The 17,053-nt window shown below is 39.3% G+C and overlaps 1 protein-coding gene and 1 pseudogene across 3 annotated transcripts; both read right to left on the reverse strand.

Moving 5' to 3' along the window:
* Positions 1-130: 130 nt before the first annotated feature.
* LOC308390937 (fatty acyl-CoA hydrolase precursor, medium chain-like) lies at positions 131-6,312 on the reverse strand. 2 transcript variants are annotated; one of them, XM_080873308.1, is made up of 13 exons: positions 6,010-6,312; positions 4,658-4,850; positions 4,440-4,581; positions 4,075-4,208; positions 2,316-2,469; positions 2,124-2,228; positions 1,900-1,998; positions 1,621-1,764; positions 1,437-1,514; positions 1,201-1,348; positions 938-1,087; positions 780-852; positions 131-711 (listed from the first exon to the last, which is right to left on the reverse strand). In XM_080873308.1, the coding sequence occupies exons 1-13, from the start codon at positions 6,083-6,085 to the stop codon at positions 525-527; spliced, it is 1,683 nt and encodes a 560-aa protein (XP_080729434.1). In that variant the 5' UTR covers positions 6,086-6,312; the 3' UTR covers positions 131-524. The 2 variants fall into 2 exon arrangements, 1 of the variants encoding a protein (XP_080729434.1); XR_013970528.1 differs by having other exon boundaries at positions 573-711; positions 946-1,087.
* A 3,105-nt stretch (positions 6,313-9,417) lies between these two features.
* LOC308384823 (fatty acyl-CoA hydrolase precursor, medium chain-like) lies at positions 9,418-16,683 on the reverse strand (annotated as a pseudogene). Its single transcript has 12 exons — positions 16,646-16,683; positions 15,941-15,949; positions 13,397-13,550; positions 13,174-13,309; positions 12,976-13,075; positions 12,702-12,846; positions 12,523-12,600; positions 12,288-12,435; positions 12,025-12,174; positions 11,854-11,925; positions 11,604-11,785; positions 9,418-9,421 (listed from the first exon to the last, which is right to left on the reverse strand). The product of its transcript is annotated as a fatty acyl-CoA hydrolase precursor, medium chain-like (transcript).
* Positions 16,684-17,053: the final 370 nt, after the last annotated feature.

The following is a 17,053-nucleotide window of genomic DNA, read 5'->3' on the forward strand; positions in this document are numbered from 1 at the left end:
TAGGATGTTTGAGGGAATGGAGTGCTAAGTTTTCAGGTAAAAGAAGCACAGGTCACAAACAAACAAAATGCTGCAAAATTGGTTTGTCAAAACTTTTTATTTTATAAATGTTTTACAAAACTTATGTTTACAGTACTAGATTTAAAATACCCTGATACTCTGGATTCAATTAATTGAAAAAAAAAATCACATTAGAATATGGATGGTCCTCACAAGACCTTTTGATAAGGGAATTATGGTTTAGTCCAGGGGTAGCCAACTCCAGGCCTCAAGGGCTGGTGTCCTGCAGGTTTTAGAAGTCCCCCTGGGTCAACACACCTAAATCAAATCATTAGTTCATTACCAGGCCTCTGAAGAACTTCAAGACATGTTGAGGGGGTCATTTGACCATTTGCATCAGCTGTGTTGGATCAAGGACACATCTAAAACCTGCAGGACACCAGCACTTGAGGCCTAAATTTGCCTACCCCTGGTTTAGTGTAATTACTTTAAAATTGATGGAGCAGAGACCAGATGTGAGTTTTCTACAGCTCGCTGCGTTCTGCATTTTCCTCATGCTGTTTGATCTTCTCTGGGACGGTCTGAGTCAGGAAGACAAAGCGCTCCTTCTTCAGGTGCTGAGCAGTTACCTGCTTTTTTAAACCAATCGCCAGGTACTTTTCTTCTGCTCCATACTTTGGCCAGTGGACAAGGTTGTGCCCATTAGGAGATCTAAACACATATACATTTGTTATTCAGTTATTAAATGTGTGAAATTTACAACATTTGGAAATTCCTACCCTGTGCGAGCAAAGTTCCCCCAGTAGCTCATCATGATCTTGCTCAACTGTTCTTCATCCTCAGGGCACGGATCTAAAACGATCATGTTGCAAAACACTTTTCAATCAACAAAACAAAACAGATCAAGCACTAAGGCAGAGTTTTTATAAAGTCTTACTGGGTAACCTAATATGGGTAGTTGTGAAGCAAAATCCCAAAACTGTAAACATTTCATCTGCATGGTCAGTCCCGACAAAGCTCGGCCTTTTCTGCTGCAGGAATTTGGGAGGATGTTGGTACTCATACAGGTATACAGGAGCGCCTGCATCTAGAATTAGATGAATGCGTGTGATATTTGTTAATGAAAGTGTGTCACAGTAAACATCAAGTATTGGGTTTTAGGCAGATTTGTATAATCTTTCATTAAACAAATTAAATTACCTCTGTGAGCATTAGCAGCTTTGATCGCTGGAATGGTGAAAAACAAATCTCCAAGCATCTCAGTGTACCCATCTCTGTTTTTCACACGGTCGTCACCATTTCCGATATATTCATCAGCTATCACATCTCTGATAAATGCTGCTTTAGGCTTAAAGAAATAAGCAACACATCAATCAAAGAAGCTCGAGCAGGTCAGGGGACAGTAATATTGTAACATCAAGTGGTGTCTGCCTTACGTCGGGGTAGAAGAAGGAAACCATGTTCAAAAGAAATTCTCGATCTAGTCCTTCTGTCCAGTTTTGGGGAGCAAAAAACTAAGGAAATACCAAGCCAAATTACTTTTTTTTCAACATTACAAAACAACAACAAACTACATTGAGATCATGGAGCTTTTTATTTACATGTTCCTGTGACACTTACTGATGCAAGCATCCATCCACCTTCATCATTATTGACACCAGTCATGAATGGAACAGCATGGAGTTCATGTTTACGAAACAGCTCATCCACAGGTTTAGTCAGGAAATGTCCATCAACATTTACTTGAATTCTCAAATTTGGATCCTTGAGAAAATAAAATGTACAAAAGTGAAAGATGTGATAGCATGAACAGAGCTGAGGGAGAAATCAAAGGCTTCAAAGAAATATTGTAGAAGACATAATAATCATTCTCTATCATGTTTGCACCCATTACCTCACCTGTGTAAAACCCACTATAGTATCAATATCAAGGTTTCTCATGCAGTCACTGATCTTCTTTGTGCTTTCAAGACTGCAGCCAGATGCATTTGCAACTGCCTGAGGTGAAATGTATAATATGAATGTCAAATATTTGTCAAAACAAATCCATTTTAATATTCTCATTATTCTGTAATACAAAAATGTTTTTAACCCTCCAAAAAAGATGAATATGGATAATTAACCTGCGCCATTGGTAGAGGATCATTTGCCATAAGTACATTCATTGCAGCTGTGCCACTCTCAGCAATAGCACGGTGAAACAGCCCATCAGACAGTGGTGACAGGAGCTGGTGATTCAAGTAACACATCAAATATAAATTTTTGTTCTAGAGTGAAAAGGTTTATATAAAGTTCCTCTAACTGTAGATTCTTACCAGAAGAGACACGCTCACTCCACCAGCAGACTCTCCAAATATAGTAACTAATCCTGGGTCTCCTCCAAAGTTGTGAATGTGCTGCTGGATCCACTTGAGAGCTTCAACCTGGTCCAGCAGGCCAAAGTTCCCTGAAATGTGCTCATCTCCAGTGCTGATAGATCAAAATGCCATTTTTATAATGTATTTTTCCTAAATGAAATATCTTTTCACAAGACAATTCTATTGTAGGTTTTTTATTGTAGGTTATTGGCAGCAGCTGGCACTACCAGCTCCTGCCAGTAAGTCACTACTGAAACTCGCTACTGGATCTCATTTGTCCATTTGGGGAATAGTAGCATATCCCACTTCCACATATTTGTTGAACCTGACTGACAGGGTAAGGGAGTAAAAAAAATTATTAAGCTATGTTTATACACTGTGAGCCAACAGTTTACCCTGCCTGGGAGTGGGTTACTGGGGCCCCACCCTGGAGCCAGGTTTGGGGATGGCACCTGATGGTGGGAACCTGGGGGCTGGGCCTCAGCACATGGGGTCAGCTTGGGGCGGCCTGAACAAGGGAGATTGGAGGCACTGTAGGGGTCGGGTGCAATGTGTGCCAGTGGTGGCCAAGGGTGGAGACACTGGCAGACCGATGCCTGTCTACTGAGGCTGGCGATGGAGACATGAAACGTCGCCTGTATTGGGGAAGGAGCCTGAGATATTGTGTGAGATTGAGAGGTACCAGACAGATAAAGTCAGGCTCACCTCAATGCATATCTTGGGCTCTGGAACCAGTATCCTGGACAGGAGCTTTACCAACACTGTGTATAGTGTGGGTGGAGTGTTGCTGACTTCGACTGAAGATACTCATGCATAACCAGGAGCGAGGTTACTGAAGCAGTTAAACAACTCCTTGGTGGTAGGGCCCCTGGGGTGGATGAGGTTCACCCTGAGTTCCGATGTTGTAGGGCTATCTTGGTTGAGATGCCTCTACAGTGTTGCGTTGAGATCTGGGGCTGTACCTCTGAATTGGCAGACCTGGGTTGTGCTTCCCATCTTCAAGAAGGGGGATAAGAGGGTGTGCTCAATTATATGGGAATCGCACTCCTCAGCCTCCACAGAAAATCCTATGCCAGGCTGCTGGAAAGAGGAGTCTGTGAGTTAGTCAAACCTCTAGTACAGGAGAAACAATGTGGTTTTCCTCCTGGGTGCGCAACACAGCTCTTTATCATCTCAAGGATATGGTGGGGTGTATGGGAGTTCACCCAACCAGCCTACATTTGTTGTGTGGACTTGGAGAAGGCATTTGATTGTGTCTGTAAGAGTAGATCTTGTGTGAGATGCTTCAGGAGTATGGGGTCAGTCCCATTGTTTTTATTCATTCTGTCCTTCTACAACTGTTGCAAGCGCTTGGTTTGCAATGCCGGCAATAAATCGGAATTGTTCCTCATGTGTACTGGACTCCACCAGGGCTGCATTTATCACAGATTCTGTTCATAATTTTTATGGACAGATTGGTGCTGTGGCAATGAGCTTTCTCCCAAGGGTGACTGGCCTCTCTCTTAGAGATGGGGTGAGGAGTTTGGCCATTCGGTAGGGGCTCAGAGTAGAGCCGCTCCACATCTAAAGGAGTTTGAGTTAAGGGGGTTCAGACATCTGATTAGGATGCCTCCTGGACACCTCCTGGTTGAGGCGATATGTACTCACAGTCTCCCACTAGGAGGAGGCCACGGGGCAGACCTTTTGGAGAGATTATGGATGGATGGAGTTTATTTACCTGAGAAAACCCAGAAGTCCTAAGCGATACTGGATCAGAACCACAACCACGTCCTGGTAAGCAGCCAAGGCAGAGCCATCATATATTGAAGCAGATCCCAGCGCAAAGCCCCCACCATGAATCCAGACCATGACCTGGGCAGAACAATAAAAGAGCATTCTGTCAAAGATTAGAGGATCTTTTGGAGTCTCAGTCAAGCTACAATAACTAATCTTTAAGAATTTAAACTTTAAACAGAGAAAACTGTAATGTAAACTTAAGTTTACATTTTAGATGATAAAATGTACAATTGAGTTCTGAAGATGGGTGTCTTTACTGAGACTGTGATTAGGCATCCCTCATAATCTACAGCAAAAGGTTCTTACTGGGAGCTTGGCATTTTTAGCTCTGTTTGCAGGAGCGTAAATGTTGAGGTAAAGACAGTCTTCAGAGATGTCTGGTATTTCCACCAGTGCTTTACCGAGTTTATCAACCAGATCCAAAACAGTTTCTTTAGACTGAATGCACCTTAAAGAGAGACAATGTTAATGATACAAATAAAGCCAATCATTTCTCAAAGTGTGTTGAACCACATGTTTCTTACATTGGTGGCTGTTTAGTGGCATCTCTTACTCCTTCCCATCCTCCTACAGGCTGAGGTGGAGCCAGTCTCAAGGAAGGGCCGAGGGGTGGTTTGGCAAATGGGACACCCAGGTAGGCATGGACGCCAGTCTCCTTCCCTTTCACACTCACATACTCACCTTTCAGGCTCCCGAGCCCCGTGTGGACTACAGGTGCTGTCAGGATATCAGAAATCAGTGAGAATCATAACATAAAACTTTATAATTAAAAAAATTAAATCTTCCATTCAAACGTGCTTTGAAATTATAACAGACATACCAAATTTCTCAAAATATGCAATATCTGGTTCTGGTAACGTCATCAAAAGAAAAACTAGTCAACAATTTGATGAATGGTTTAAAAATACTTAGAGAAAAAGCACTTAAAAATTATAACTAAATTCCTCAAAATATTCAATATTTGAATCCTGGCAGTACCTTATTTTTATGAAGACTATATGTGATACAGTCATATGAAACCATGTGAAAGAACTAAAACTCAGAGTTCACTATATCATGTAGGTGATCAAAAGAGAAAAAAGTCAGAAAGTTTATTAACTGGTCACTTGTGTAAGTAAAGTCAATACTTTTAGAAATCAAGGGAAAAGTTTAGCTTTTGCTGTGGACAATTAATCCCCATCTTTATAGTGAGGGCGCTAACTAAAGCACTAAATGATAATGTTTTGGTTTAAACCAGACATTTAAATAATCTAACCAGCTGTGATATGTCATCATTAATTTGAAAAAGGCTACTTGCTAATTCATTTATTTATTTTTACCATAAACATTCTTTGTTGGGTGGTGTCTACAATTATCCTGGTAAAAAAGCAGAGTTGAGCATGAGATCTGTTTCTGTTTATTCACAGTCACTGCAATACTCCATTTATTCTTTAACAGCATGAAGTCAGCAAAAAAGAAATTTGCTTAATAACACTTGCACCCTGTCCTACTGAAAAGTTATCTTCAATCCTCTCCTATCAGCACACCTAGCCTGGTTATCTCCAATCTTTCACCTTTGAACGAAGTGCAGGTGCAACGTAAAGTTAACCTTATGTTCATTTTATTTTAAATCATGTCTAATATACAGCTACAGTGTAATGAAATTAACAGTGTGGTCCGAACTGCTTCTGTTTTTATTATAATTATTACTGCCATAATACCACTCAGGGATGATTGATTGCAGCTGCCAGATTTATGCAGATATTTTTCAAAGAGAGACTCGTGTAATAGAAACATGCACTGCCTGTACGATACACAAACACAAAAGCATAAATTACACATAAGTTAAGTGTTGTGACAAAGGTCATTTTGCAAAGAACTGTTTTCACCTACTCACCCTGAAGGTCTGCAACAACACAGAGGAATAAAACGGACATCAAGAAGCAGAAAGTCTGCTGCACACGGAACTTCATGGTCGACTCTGGATTACAAAACCAGGCAGATTCTCAGAGATGTGAGCCAAAAAGCCAACAGACAGAGAGAGTGCTTCCTCTTGTTAAGCTTTTTCCTTTTCTCTTTCACATAGGGAAACAGCTAGTTTCTCTTACAGGATGTGACGTGATTCATTCAGTTTGACACAGGACTAAAGTCCAACCATACAGTGAAGTGTGTCCAGAACACCTTCTCCTTCTTTGTTTTAGACCTGCTTGACTACAGTGCTTTTTTTAATGAAGGGGGATTTATTTTAATTATGGATTTTTATAAAGCCTTTGTGTTGATCAACTTTTCATAATAAAAACTTGCCTCGCTTTGGTTGCAGACATATGTTCCTCAAGTTAATCAGAATGTAATAGATGGCTTAGTACATTTAGGTCAAGGTTTGAAATCAAAAGGGGAGATAAGACAAAGATGTGCTATTTCACCTTTAATGTTTGTAATGGTAGCAGAAGATTTACCCCAAAACACTGACATGGAATGGTATTAATATCATACGAAATCAATTAACAGTAAGTCAGTTGGCAGAGATTTCCTCCCGTTTGTGACAGCTCCACATTGAAACATTGAATTTTGTGAAGGAGAAAAGGAGTAAACTCTCTAACAAACTTTAGAGAACATTCTTACTGATTTTTTTAGCCATTATTTTCATCTTTCAAACTTTAACCAAAATAAGAAAAACAAATTTTCACACCTAATACTTCCTAAAGCGAAAGAATTCATTTTTAAAAATTGAAATTAAATGTATCCAACTAATGATAATCTGTATTTAAAGTATCCCAGTTGTACAGCTTAAGCACTTCAGTGATTTCATGCCACGAGATGTTTTAATAGCTTACACAATGTTTGCCTTGCTTTATACCTGCAATCTTATTCCTTGTAGATTTTCTATTTATATTGACCATGAGAGACATAGCTACATGTTATGAAGACTCTGCTCAGTGTAGCACAAAGTATGACATAAATCTTGTTGTGCTTGGTAGAGATATGCTTGTGATATGTAGTGATAAGGTTTATTTTACTACAAGTGTACCATTATATGGACAATATAATGAATTATACATAAAACAGCTGTCTACCAATTTTGTGTACGACTGCTTATATAAATATTTCATATCATTATAGGGTGTTGAAACATTGATTAATTTTGCTTTTTTTGTTTAGCTTTGTGTCTTTCTTTAGTAATTAAAGAAAAGCTCAAAAAGACCACATGTTTATATATATCTATTAGGGGTGCAACGATACACAAAATTCACGGTTCGGTTCGGTTCGATACTTTGGTGTCACGGTTCGATATTTTTTCGATACAAAAAAAATGTTCATGCCTTTTTAATTTGTCATTTATTAAAATTATAAATATATATTTTAACTCAAAAGTACAGTTTTTAAATTTAATGTTGCTGAAACAAAAGTAATTAAAAAAATAAATATATCTCAGGGCTCTCAAAATTTCAAAATCCCTGGTAGCCCTTCGGGCAGGGACTCTTCAGTTTTTGGTAGCACAAAATAAATGTAAGTAAAAAAGAGAGCAATTTTTTGATTGATGTTTTGTTTCCTTTACAATATTATACATTAAAGTATAATATTGTAAAGGAAACAAAACATTAATCAAAAAATTGTTGAAAAACAAATTACAACATTGTATAAAAATTACAGTCATCAACTCAAATACTTGGTTCTAATTGAACAGAAATTTCTATGAACTTGTAAGAACTGTGTAGGACATGAATCAGTCTGTGTCAGATCCTGAATTTGAAATTTCCGCTGAAGTCACGGGTAAGAAACAAGTGGAACCAAGATCTAGGCCATTTGCTTTTTGAAGTTTGCAAAGACTGCTAAATTTTGCCAGTGGTAGTTCACTCTTTGCAACATAGTACGCTGTTATAAACAGATTTTTCAGGTTTATTTTTAGTATGTTATTTGCAATTGGTTTTTGTTCTGGGAAAGATATTGCAGACTGAGCAATAATGCATTTCTTGCATTTCTCATGGCTTCTAATGGGGGCCTTTCTTAAAATGACTGGTCCCAGTAACAAAGGCGCTTGTCGATTCAGAAATCGAGAGAAAACCAACAACACACCCGGCAGAACATTATGTTATTTACACGGGTGCACATAAGTGGTCCGCATGTGCGCATTCGCTGTCAAAATAAAAGACGCGCACCAGATAAGAAGTTGCAACGCCCGTTTGCGTCCATATAAAAAGCACTGTTTTTGTCCGCTAGAGTGGGATTTTCACGGCACATTCTGCACCACATCTCTGTGCGTTCATCATTTGTTTGAAGCCAGCTCACCTCCTGCAACCACTTTTCCGAGAATACGCGCTTCTTTTGTGGTTCGGACTCCTGACATTTCTTTGGAGGTAGAGAACACCAAAGTAATTGCTTAAAGGAGCTTCTTCGACATCTTTAAGAGTTTTAAACAAATGTCTGTCCTCCTCCAGAAAATCTTATGTATGCAAACACGCGTTGCAACTTCATATCTTGTGCGCGGTTTTTTTGGGGGGTTTTTTGACAGCGAATGCGCACCTGCGGACCACTTATGTGCAGCCCCGGTTATATAGCTCATCATATTGCAGCCACAGAAATTCTTTTGTCCATGAAACCATAAAGCTGCACTTTTTTGCCTTATAGTCTGATTTGTCATAACTTTTCCGTTTTGTGGTAAGCTTTTCTTTGGCTGTCACTTCTTCACCCTGACCTCTCTTATTTGGCTCAGCAGAACTAAAATATATATCCTGCTGCTTTTACACACACACACACACACATAACGGTCAGCGATTCTCTGCGCGATCAACCTCTCATATGTTTAAGCTTGCTGCGGGAGATTTCACTTGTCATGTTTGCATAGTAAGCTAACGATTGATAAGATGATGTCAGAGGAATTGGTGCGCAAATTATCATCACTCACCAATCAGTGCTGTCGCTCTCTATACACAGTTCGCGCGATTGCAAAGTGAAAGCAAAAAACAAGCGCAAATTCAAACGCGATTTCAATATGTCACATATTGACAGTGGCTCACCGATGCCAATGACATAATTACCCAGCTACATTTCCGAAAGAATGCAAAAGCATTGACATATATTTTTCCTTCCTACAATAGCCCGACGGGCAGGGCAGAGATAGATTTTGGTAGTACGACTGGAAAAATCGCTAGCCCCGGGACGTCAGGCTAGCGATTTTGTAAGCCCTGCGTTACAGGCATGGCCCTTTAAGGATGAAGCCTGATGGGAAATGTATTCGGGATGTGTGTAGCGGGACTGCCTGGTGTGTGTGTGAAGAGAGAGAGCGGAGAAGGGGAAAAAGTAACGGTTAGCTACAGAAGAGACAAAAAGAAAATAAATAAAAGGAATATAATAACTCCCTCGACAGCCAGAGTTGTGTCGGCGATGCTCGCTGTGAGTAAACTGTTTCAGCCCACTGTACGCGGTGTTCGTGCCTTAGAGAAGAAATAAAGTTCGGTGAAGCAGTTTCCTACGCCTCCTTCGATCTTTTTGCTAGCGGAGTTGACCTGTATAGTAAGCTGTTGCCGGCTACGAGTCAGTTACGGAACCTTCAAGTAACTACCAGAGGTTTCCTTACTACGGTTCGGGGCCGCGGATCTGGCGTGGTAACACCTGTATCTGATTGAGGAATCACTCATCTTTGGAAAAGAGAGTTTATTACAGAGAAATGGCTCTTTCCAAAATAAAAGCTATACTATACGCTTCTTCTGGGCTATATTCTTAGCAGCATATTGTAGCGGGTCAGGGCTGTTCGGGGTTCTGTTTGTACAGTTATGTTTTGTTTATGTTGCCATAGTGACGGGTGACGCCCTCTCGCTGCGACGTGTGTCCTTCCGGGGTCAGAGGGCGCTCTGTGTGGTGGTGTTGTTGTTGTTGTTGTTGTTGCTGTGCTGTTGCCGCGCTGAGCAGTTAGCTAGCGGCAGTGTTCTTCTACAGATGTCAATAAACGGCTGTGCTCCCTGGCTAGCTCACGGGAAGCAAGACCAAACGATACCTCCGTCTCCTCCTTGTCTGAGCTCGCCACAATATTAAACATATCAGGTCCCCATAAGGAGAATCATGTGCTAACGGCGGTCTAAATGACTCGGGTAAAGTTTGTAGCATGCATGCTTGTTGTTTTTGTCTGCTTCCGCTTGTCTTTGCACTAGGATGATGTCGGCGTAAATGTGCAGTCATATTCGTTGTGTTCCCACTAGTGCTGTCAGCGTTAATCTCGTTGAAATGACGTTAACGCCACAACATGGCAAATCTCCGTTAACGAGCTACCCCTGCGTGGGGCTAGACGGCCAACACATTAACGAGCTAACTGTGCTAACACACTAATTCCCACCCATGTAATTGAGCATTGCGTGGCACATCCAACATACTGTTTTACTTTAGTCCACGAGGTGCTTACCTTCAGGGTCATACGTCACATGAAAACCAAAATAATTCCAAACGCCAGATCTGAATGAGGGTGGGGGAGGTTCAATTTGCCATGTTGCAAGGAGAGCTTAACTTCTGTCTCGCTAGCTTGCCCTGCGCTCTTCCTTCTGACGATGCTGTCTGTGTTGAACGCTCAGTGGATCTGCGCTCGACAGTGCAGCCTAGGCGGAGTAGTCGAACGCAGATTCACTGAGCGCTCAACACAGACAGCATCGTCAGAAGGAAAGTTGATAAAATAAATTACAAATGTTGTATTGTTCGATACATATGCGTACCGAACCGAAACCACTGTATCGAAGGTTCAATATCGTTGCACCCCTAATATCTATATAATTTACATTTTGATTCTAACCTAATAAATTTCTGTTTACGCAACATTCTGTATTACACAATACAGTGAAATAAATTAACTTTCTTTGTCACAGTCAGTATAAACCATTGTTTCTTTGGGGCGGGCCCAACTGGTGGGATGGGGATAATTTGAAAAGTATTGAGTAAAACTAAACTGAATGAAATAGATTCTTTGCTGATGCTGATACTATTGTACCTCTGGATACCAAAACCAAACACAAATTTCCTTACTTTTTTGTAAGTAAGGATCTCAACATGTTTTGGCCACTTACTAAATTCATTTCATCTTAAGCAGGCCTTTTGCTTTCTATCAGTGTAATACAAGACAGCTGGACTCAACTATCAGCCACAAGGAGGATTTCTCCTTTCACTCCTATTTTATTTCAGTTCCACAGTTACATGTAAAAACTGCATTGGTGTACCCATCATCAAACTACTGTTGTCATTGCAAAGGATTATTTTACATATCTGTGTTTAGGATTGTATATCCAGTAAGACTGACATTTAAAAAAAACACACACAATATAAGCATGACTTAATATTAATTTTATTTTAGTATAAGGATTAGTAAAGAGACACTGTTGGTCCATACTAACTAATATTTTGCAGTATCTAAAAACTGAATCATGGCTTGGTCTGATGCTGCAACGCCTCGGGAATGAGAACGGGCTGGATTATTTTTTAAAACTATAAAAAAGACAAAAGAGATGTGACAACAAATCGCTGCGTTCTGCATTTTCCTCATGCTGTTTGATCTTCTCTGGGACGGTCTGAGTCAGGAAGACAAAGCGCTCCTTCTTCAGGTGCTGAGCAGTTACCTGCTTTTTTAAACCAATCGCCAGGTATTTTCTTCTGCTTCATACTTTGGCCAGTGGACTAGGTTTTTCCCATCAGGAGATCTGAACAGATATACATTTGTTATTCAGTTATTAAATGTGTGAAATGTACAATAGTTGGACATTCCTACCCTGTGCAAGCAAAGTTCCCAATTAGCTCATCATGATTTTGCTCAACTGTTCCGCATTCTCAGGGCACGGATCTAAAACGATCATGTTGCAAAACATATTTTTCAAACACGGGGAAAACAAAACAAATGCAGTACTGTGTTGAGACAGAGATTTTTACAGAGAATTCTTACTGGCTAATTTTACATGGGTAGTTGTGAAGCAAAGTCCAAAAACCGTAAACATTTCATCTGCATGGTCAGTCCCAACAAAGCTCGGCCTTTTCTGCTGCAGGAATTTGGGAGGATGTTGGTACTCATACAGGTATACAGGAGCACCTGCATCTATACTTAGACGAATGTGTGTGATATTTGTTAATGAATGTATGTAACAGTAAATATCAAGTGTTGGGTTTTAAACAGATTTGTATAATCTTTTATTAAACAAATTAAATTACCTCTGTGAGCATTAGCAGCTTTGATCGCTGGAATGGTGAAAAACAAATCTCCAAGCATCTCAGTGTACCCATCTCTGTTTTTCACACGGTCGTCACCATTTCCAATATATTCATCAGCTATCACATCGCTGATAAATGCTGCTTTAGGCTTAAAGAAATAAGCAACACATCAATCAAAGAAGCTCGAGCAGGTCGGGGACAGTAATATTGTAACATCAAGTGGTGTCTGCCTTACGTCGGGGTAGAAGAAGGAAACCATGTTCAAAAGAAATTCCCGATCTAGTCCTTCTGTCCAGTTTTGGGGAGCAAAAAACTAAAAAAAATACAAAGCCACTATTAAAGTTTCACAATTGCTGGCATAAGTTCTGTTTGTGACCACTGGGCTCTTTATTCACAGGCTTCTACAACACTTACTGATGCAAGCATCCATCCACCTTCATCATTATTGACACCAGTCATGAATGGAACAGCATGGAGTTCATGTTTACGAAACAGCTCATCCACAGGTTTAGTCAGGAAATGTCCATCAACATTTACTTGAAATCTCAAATTTGGATCCCTAAGAGAGTAAAATGTACAAAAGTGAAAGATGTGATAGCATGAACATAGCTGAGGGAGAAATGGAAATCTTCAAATAAACATTGTAGAAGACATAATAATCATTCTCTATCATGTTTGCACCCATTACCTCACCTGTGTAAAACCCACCATAGTATCAATATCATGGTTTCTCATGCAGTCACTGATCTTCTTTGTGCTTTCAAGGCTGCAGCCAGATGCATTTGCAACTGCCCGAGGTCAGATATAAAATAGAAATGTCAAATATTTGTCAAAACAAATCCATTCCCAGAGTTACCTTATTCTGCAACAAAAATGTTTTTAACACACTCTAAAAAGGAAGAATATTGATAATTAACCTGCGCCATTGGTAGAGGATTATCTGCCACAACTGTATCCACAGCAGCTGTGCCACTCTCAGCAATGGCACGATGAAACAGCCCATCAGACAGTGGTGACAGGAGCTGGTGATTCAAGTAACATATCAAATATTAATTTTTGTTCTAGAGTGAAAAGGTTTATTTAAAGTTCCTCTAACTGTAGATTCTTACCAGAAGAGACACGCTCACTCCACCAGCAGACTCTCCAAATATAGTAACTAATCCTGGGTCTCCTCCAAAGTTGTGAATGTGCTGCTGGATCCACTTGAGAGCTTCAACCTGGTCCAGCAGGCCAAAGTTCCCTGAAATGTGCTCATCTCCAGCGCTGATAGATCAAAATGCATTTTTTTGACTGAAACATCTTTTTATAAGACACTTTTATTTATGTCTTTAAAGCAGATGACCTTTTATACCAGACCCCACCCTAATACATGATCACCATCATGCCTCAGTTTGATCGGAGCCTTTTCCTCACAACATGAGGAAAAGCGAGCTGTTGCTGTAATGCCTCCAATATTAAAGACTTATGACAAGATGATATGATATACAGACCGTAGAAAAAGTCTAACATTGAAGTGTGAACATTCTTAGAGTATCTGTGGCCTTATAGCAGTCACAGAAGGAGTCATGAGTCATATCTTGTTAATAATTTTACCTCCTCACTACGTACGACTCTGGATACTGTAGCTCCTGTGAAAACTAAGGCCTCAAATCAGAAGTACTTGACTCTGTGGTATAATTCTCAAACATGTAGCCTAAAGCAGATGACTCGTAAACTGGAGAGGAAATGGCGTGTCACAAATTTAGAAGATCATCATTTATCCTGGAGAAATAGTTTGTTGCTTTATAAGAAAGCCCTCCACAAAGCCAGAACATCTTACTATTCATCACTGATTGAAGAAAATAAGAACAACCCCAGGTTTCTCTTCAGCACTGTAGCCAGGCTGACAAAAAGTCAGAGCTCTATTGAGCCAACCATCCCTTTATCATTAACTAGTAATGACTTCATGAACTTCTTCACAATTAAAATTTTAATCATTAGAGGAAAAATTAACAATAATCATCTCACAGATGTAATATTATCTACAGCTACTTTTAGTAAAATTGATATTCATTTAGACACTGACGCTAAAAAACTAGTTCATGCATTTATTACTTCCAGGCTGGACTACTGTAATTCATTATTATCAGGATGTCCCAAAAACTCCCTGAAAAGCCTTCAGCTAATCCAAAATGCTGCAGCAAGAGTCCTGACAGGGACTAGAAAGAGAGAGCATATTTCTCCTGTATTGGCTTCCCTTCATTGGCTTCCTGTTAAATCCAGAATTCAAAATCCTGCTCCTCACATACAAGGTCTTAAATAATCAGGCCCCATCTTATCTTAATGACCTTGTAGTACCATATCACCCTATTAGAGCACTTTGCTCTTGCACTGCAGGCCTACTTGTTGTTCCTAGAGTATTCAAAGGTAGAATGGGAGGGAAAGCTTTCAGGCCCCTCTTCTGTGGAACCAGCTTCCAGTTTGGATTCAGGAGACAGACACTATCTCTACTTTTAAGATTAGGCTTAAAACTTTCCTTTTTGCTAAAGCATATAGTTAGGGCTGGACCAGGTGACCTTGAGTGTGGCTTTTAAGAAGAAACTATTCTTGAGTCTGTCAGTCTTTGTGCTGATGCACCTTCATTTTTGCGGTGCGGAAATATTTGAGCAAGGTACTGAAATAACTGGACAAAAAATTTAACCCAAATTTGAAATCAGCATGAAAAGAACTACAAATCCCAAATAAAAATACCTGTGATGATTATGACATGTTGACCTGTGTTATTTAAATAAATTCAGTATTAAGGGAAAGTCTCAAACCGCTGCTTTAAAGCTTTATTCATGTTCAGAATGGCATGCAATAGGAAACGTGCTCTTTCACCCGTCAGGGTGCTGTGCTGCTCAGATTACAGACACACACTCTGATTAGAATTTCAGCACCCTTTTTTTTTGGCTTAAATTGGTTTAAAAAATCTAATCTGAAGTGTCATACTTAATACATAATTTATTACTGGGGAAAAATTCCACTTCTCTGCCTTTTTTTTTTTTTTTTACAGTAAATGTCCCTTGTTGTATATAATCTCTGCAACACTTGTACCGTGTCCTACTAAAAGAGTTTATCTTCCATCCTCTCCCATGGGTACACCCTGCTTGATTCTTTGCTATCTTTTATCTAAACAATAAATAGGCTATAATGGGAAAGATATCACCTAAACCCCTCAAAATGAGAATAGGTACAAAAAACTCACAACTTTTTGTTCATTCCTCTTTGAGCTACATATCTAAACAGAAAATATAGCTACAATCTGATTAACATTAAGTACATGTGATATTTAATGGTCAGTTTATTATGACTGTCATTGTCATAAAACCACTGAGTGATGATTGTTTGATATCTTTTGATTTAAATAAATAATGCTGTTAGGATCTTTTTCAAAGAGAGACATTGTTCTCATTCTTATTTGCGGTATTATGCATATTATTGTCATAATACCACTGAGTGATGATTTATTACTAGTGCTAGATTTAAACAGATCTTTTTTAAACAAACAAACAAACAAACAATGAAAAACATGCACTATATGTAGGATAAACAAATACAAAGGCGTAAATTTGACATCATTTAAGTGTTGTCACAGCGGTCATTTTCCTAAAAAAAGGTTTTCTCCTACTTACCCTGAAGATCTGCAATAACACAGAGGAATAAAACTGATATCAGAAAAGAGAAAGTCTGCTTTGCATAGAACTTCATGGTCCACTCGACACAACACCACACAGATTCTCAGAAATGTGAGCAAAGAGCCAAGAGACAGAAAGAGTGCTTCATCATATGAGGCTTTCTCCTTTTATCTGTCACATAGAGACAGATAGTGTTTCTTGCAGGATGTGACCCAGTTTTTTATTTATTCATTATATATCAAGACTGCTACAGAGAACCTACCTTATTAGAGTAGCCAAAAGTGACACAATTAATAATTCGGCATTAATACAATAAAAACAACTGTGTTACCTTTAAAAAAAAAAAAACCAAACATATTTGTTTAAACTCTAAAGGTGGACATTTTAACATCGGGCTCCTCGCGCCTCAGAAAATGATACAGGTTGAAAATATGGTGTTCAATACAAAATAATAATCTATACATATTATCCGGTTTTAAAGTATCCCAATTATATAGTTTTTACGCAAAATACCTTTGTGGACAATACATGGTCTTATAATTTTCATACATGTATAATTATACATGGTTTTAGATGTTTGAATCAATGGCATTCGCTACTTCAATGCAGCCACTAAACTAGCAACACATTTAGCAAACAGGGGAGCAAAAGTTTAATTTCACAAAACCGAAAAAGATTTCACGAGCCAGCCAGGAGTCGAACCTAGAATCTTCTGATCCGTAGTCAGACGCGTTATCCATTGCGCCACTGGCCCGATCTGGTATGAATCATTATCGCGTCACTATTTCAAGAAACACTAAGAAACAGGCCGCGTTGGTTATTCCTGACTTGAAGTTAAAAGATCCTAGCGAGATTTATTTCCAGAAACCAAACATTACGTGTAAGACATTAACCAAAACAACGACACATGATATTTAACTGGAATGCATAAACAGTAAGCGTATGTCCAAATATTTACCGACAAGTAACCCATTTATAAACCTCGTGGTTGCAAACGTGGTTGCCACGGCTGAAGTGATGACTGTTTTCCGCCAAATGTAAGTTTGATCAAACTACTCCTTCCGTTCAGATATGAAACTATATGGAAATTGTGTTATGCTAGCATATTAT

Source organism: Rhamphochromis sp. 'chilingali' (assembly GCF_963969265.1).
Source record: "Rhamphochromis sp. 'chilingali' genome assembly, chromosome: 2".
Lineage (NCBI taxonomy): Eukaryota > Metazoa > Chordata > Actinopteri > Cichliformes > Cichlidae > Rhamphochromis > Rhamphochromis sp. 'chilingali'.

What these genes read in the sequence shown, in the direction of transcription:
- LOC308390937 (XM_080873308.1), bottom strand. Translation starts at nt 6,085, where the DNA reads ATGAAGTTCCGTGTGCAGCAGACTTTCTGCTTCTTGATGTCCGTTTTA. An exon ending in GAGTGAGCGTGTCTCTTCTG is followed by an intron (nt 2,229 to 2,315) that starts GTAAGAATCTAC and finishes TTGAATCACCAG; the next exon opens with CTCCTGTCACCACTGTCTGA. An exon ending in TACCCATATTAGGTTACCCA is followed by an intron (nt 853 to 937) that starts GTAAGACTTTAT and finishes TGATCGTTTTAG; the next exon opens with ATCCGTGCCCTGAGGATGAA.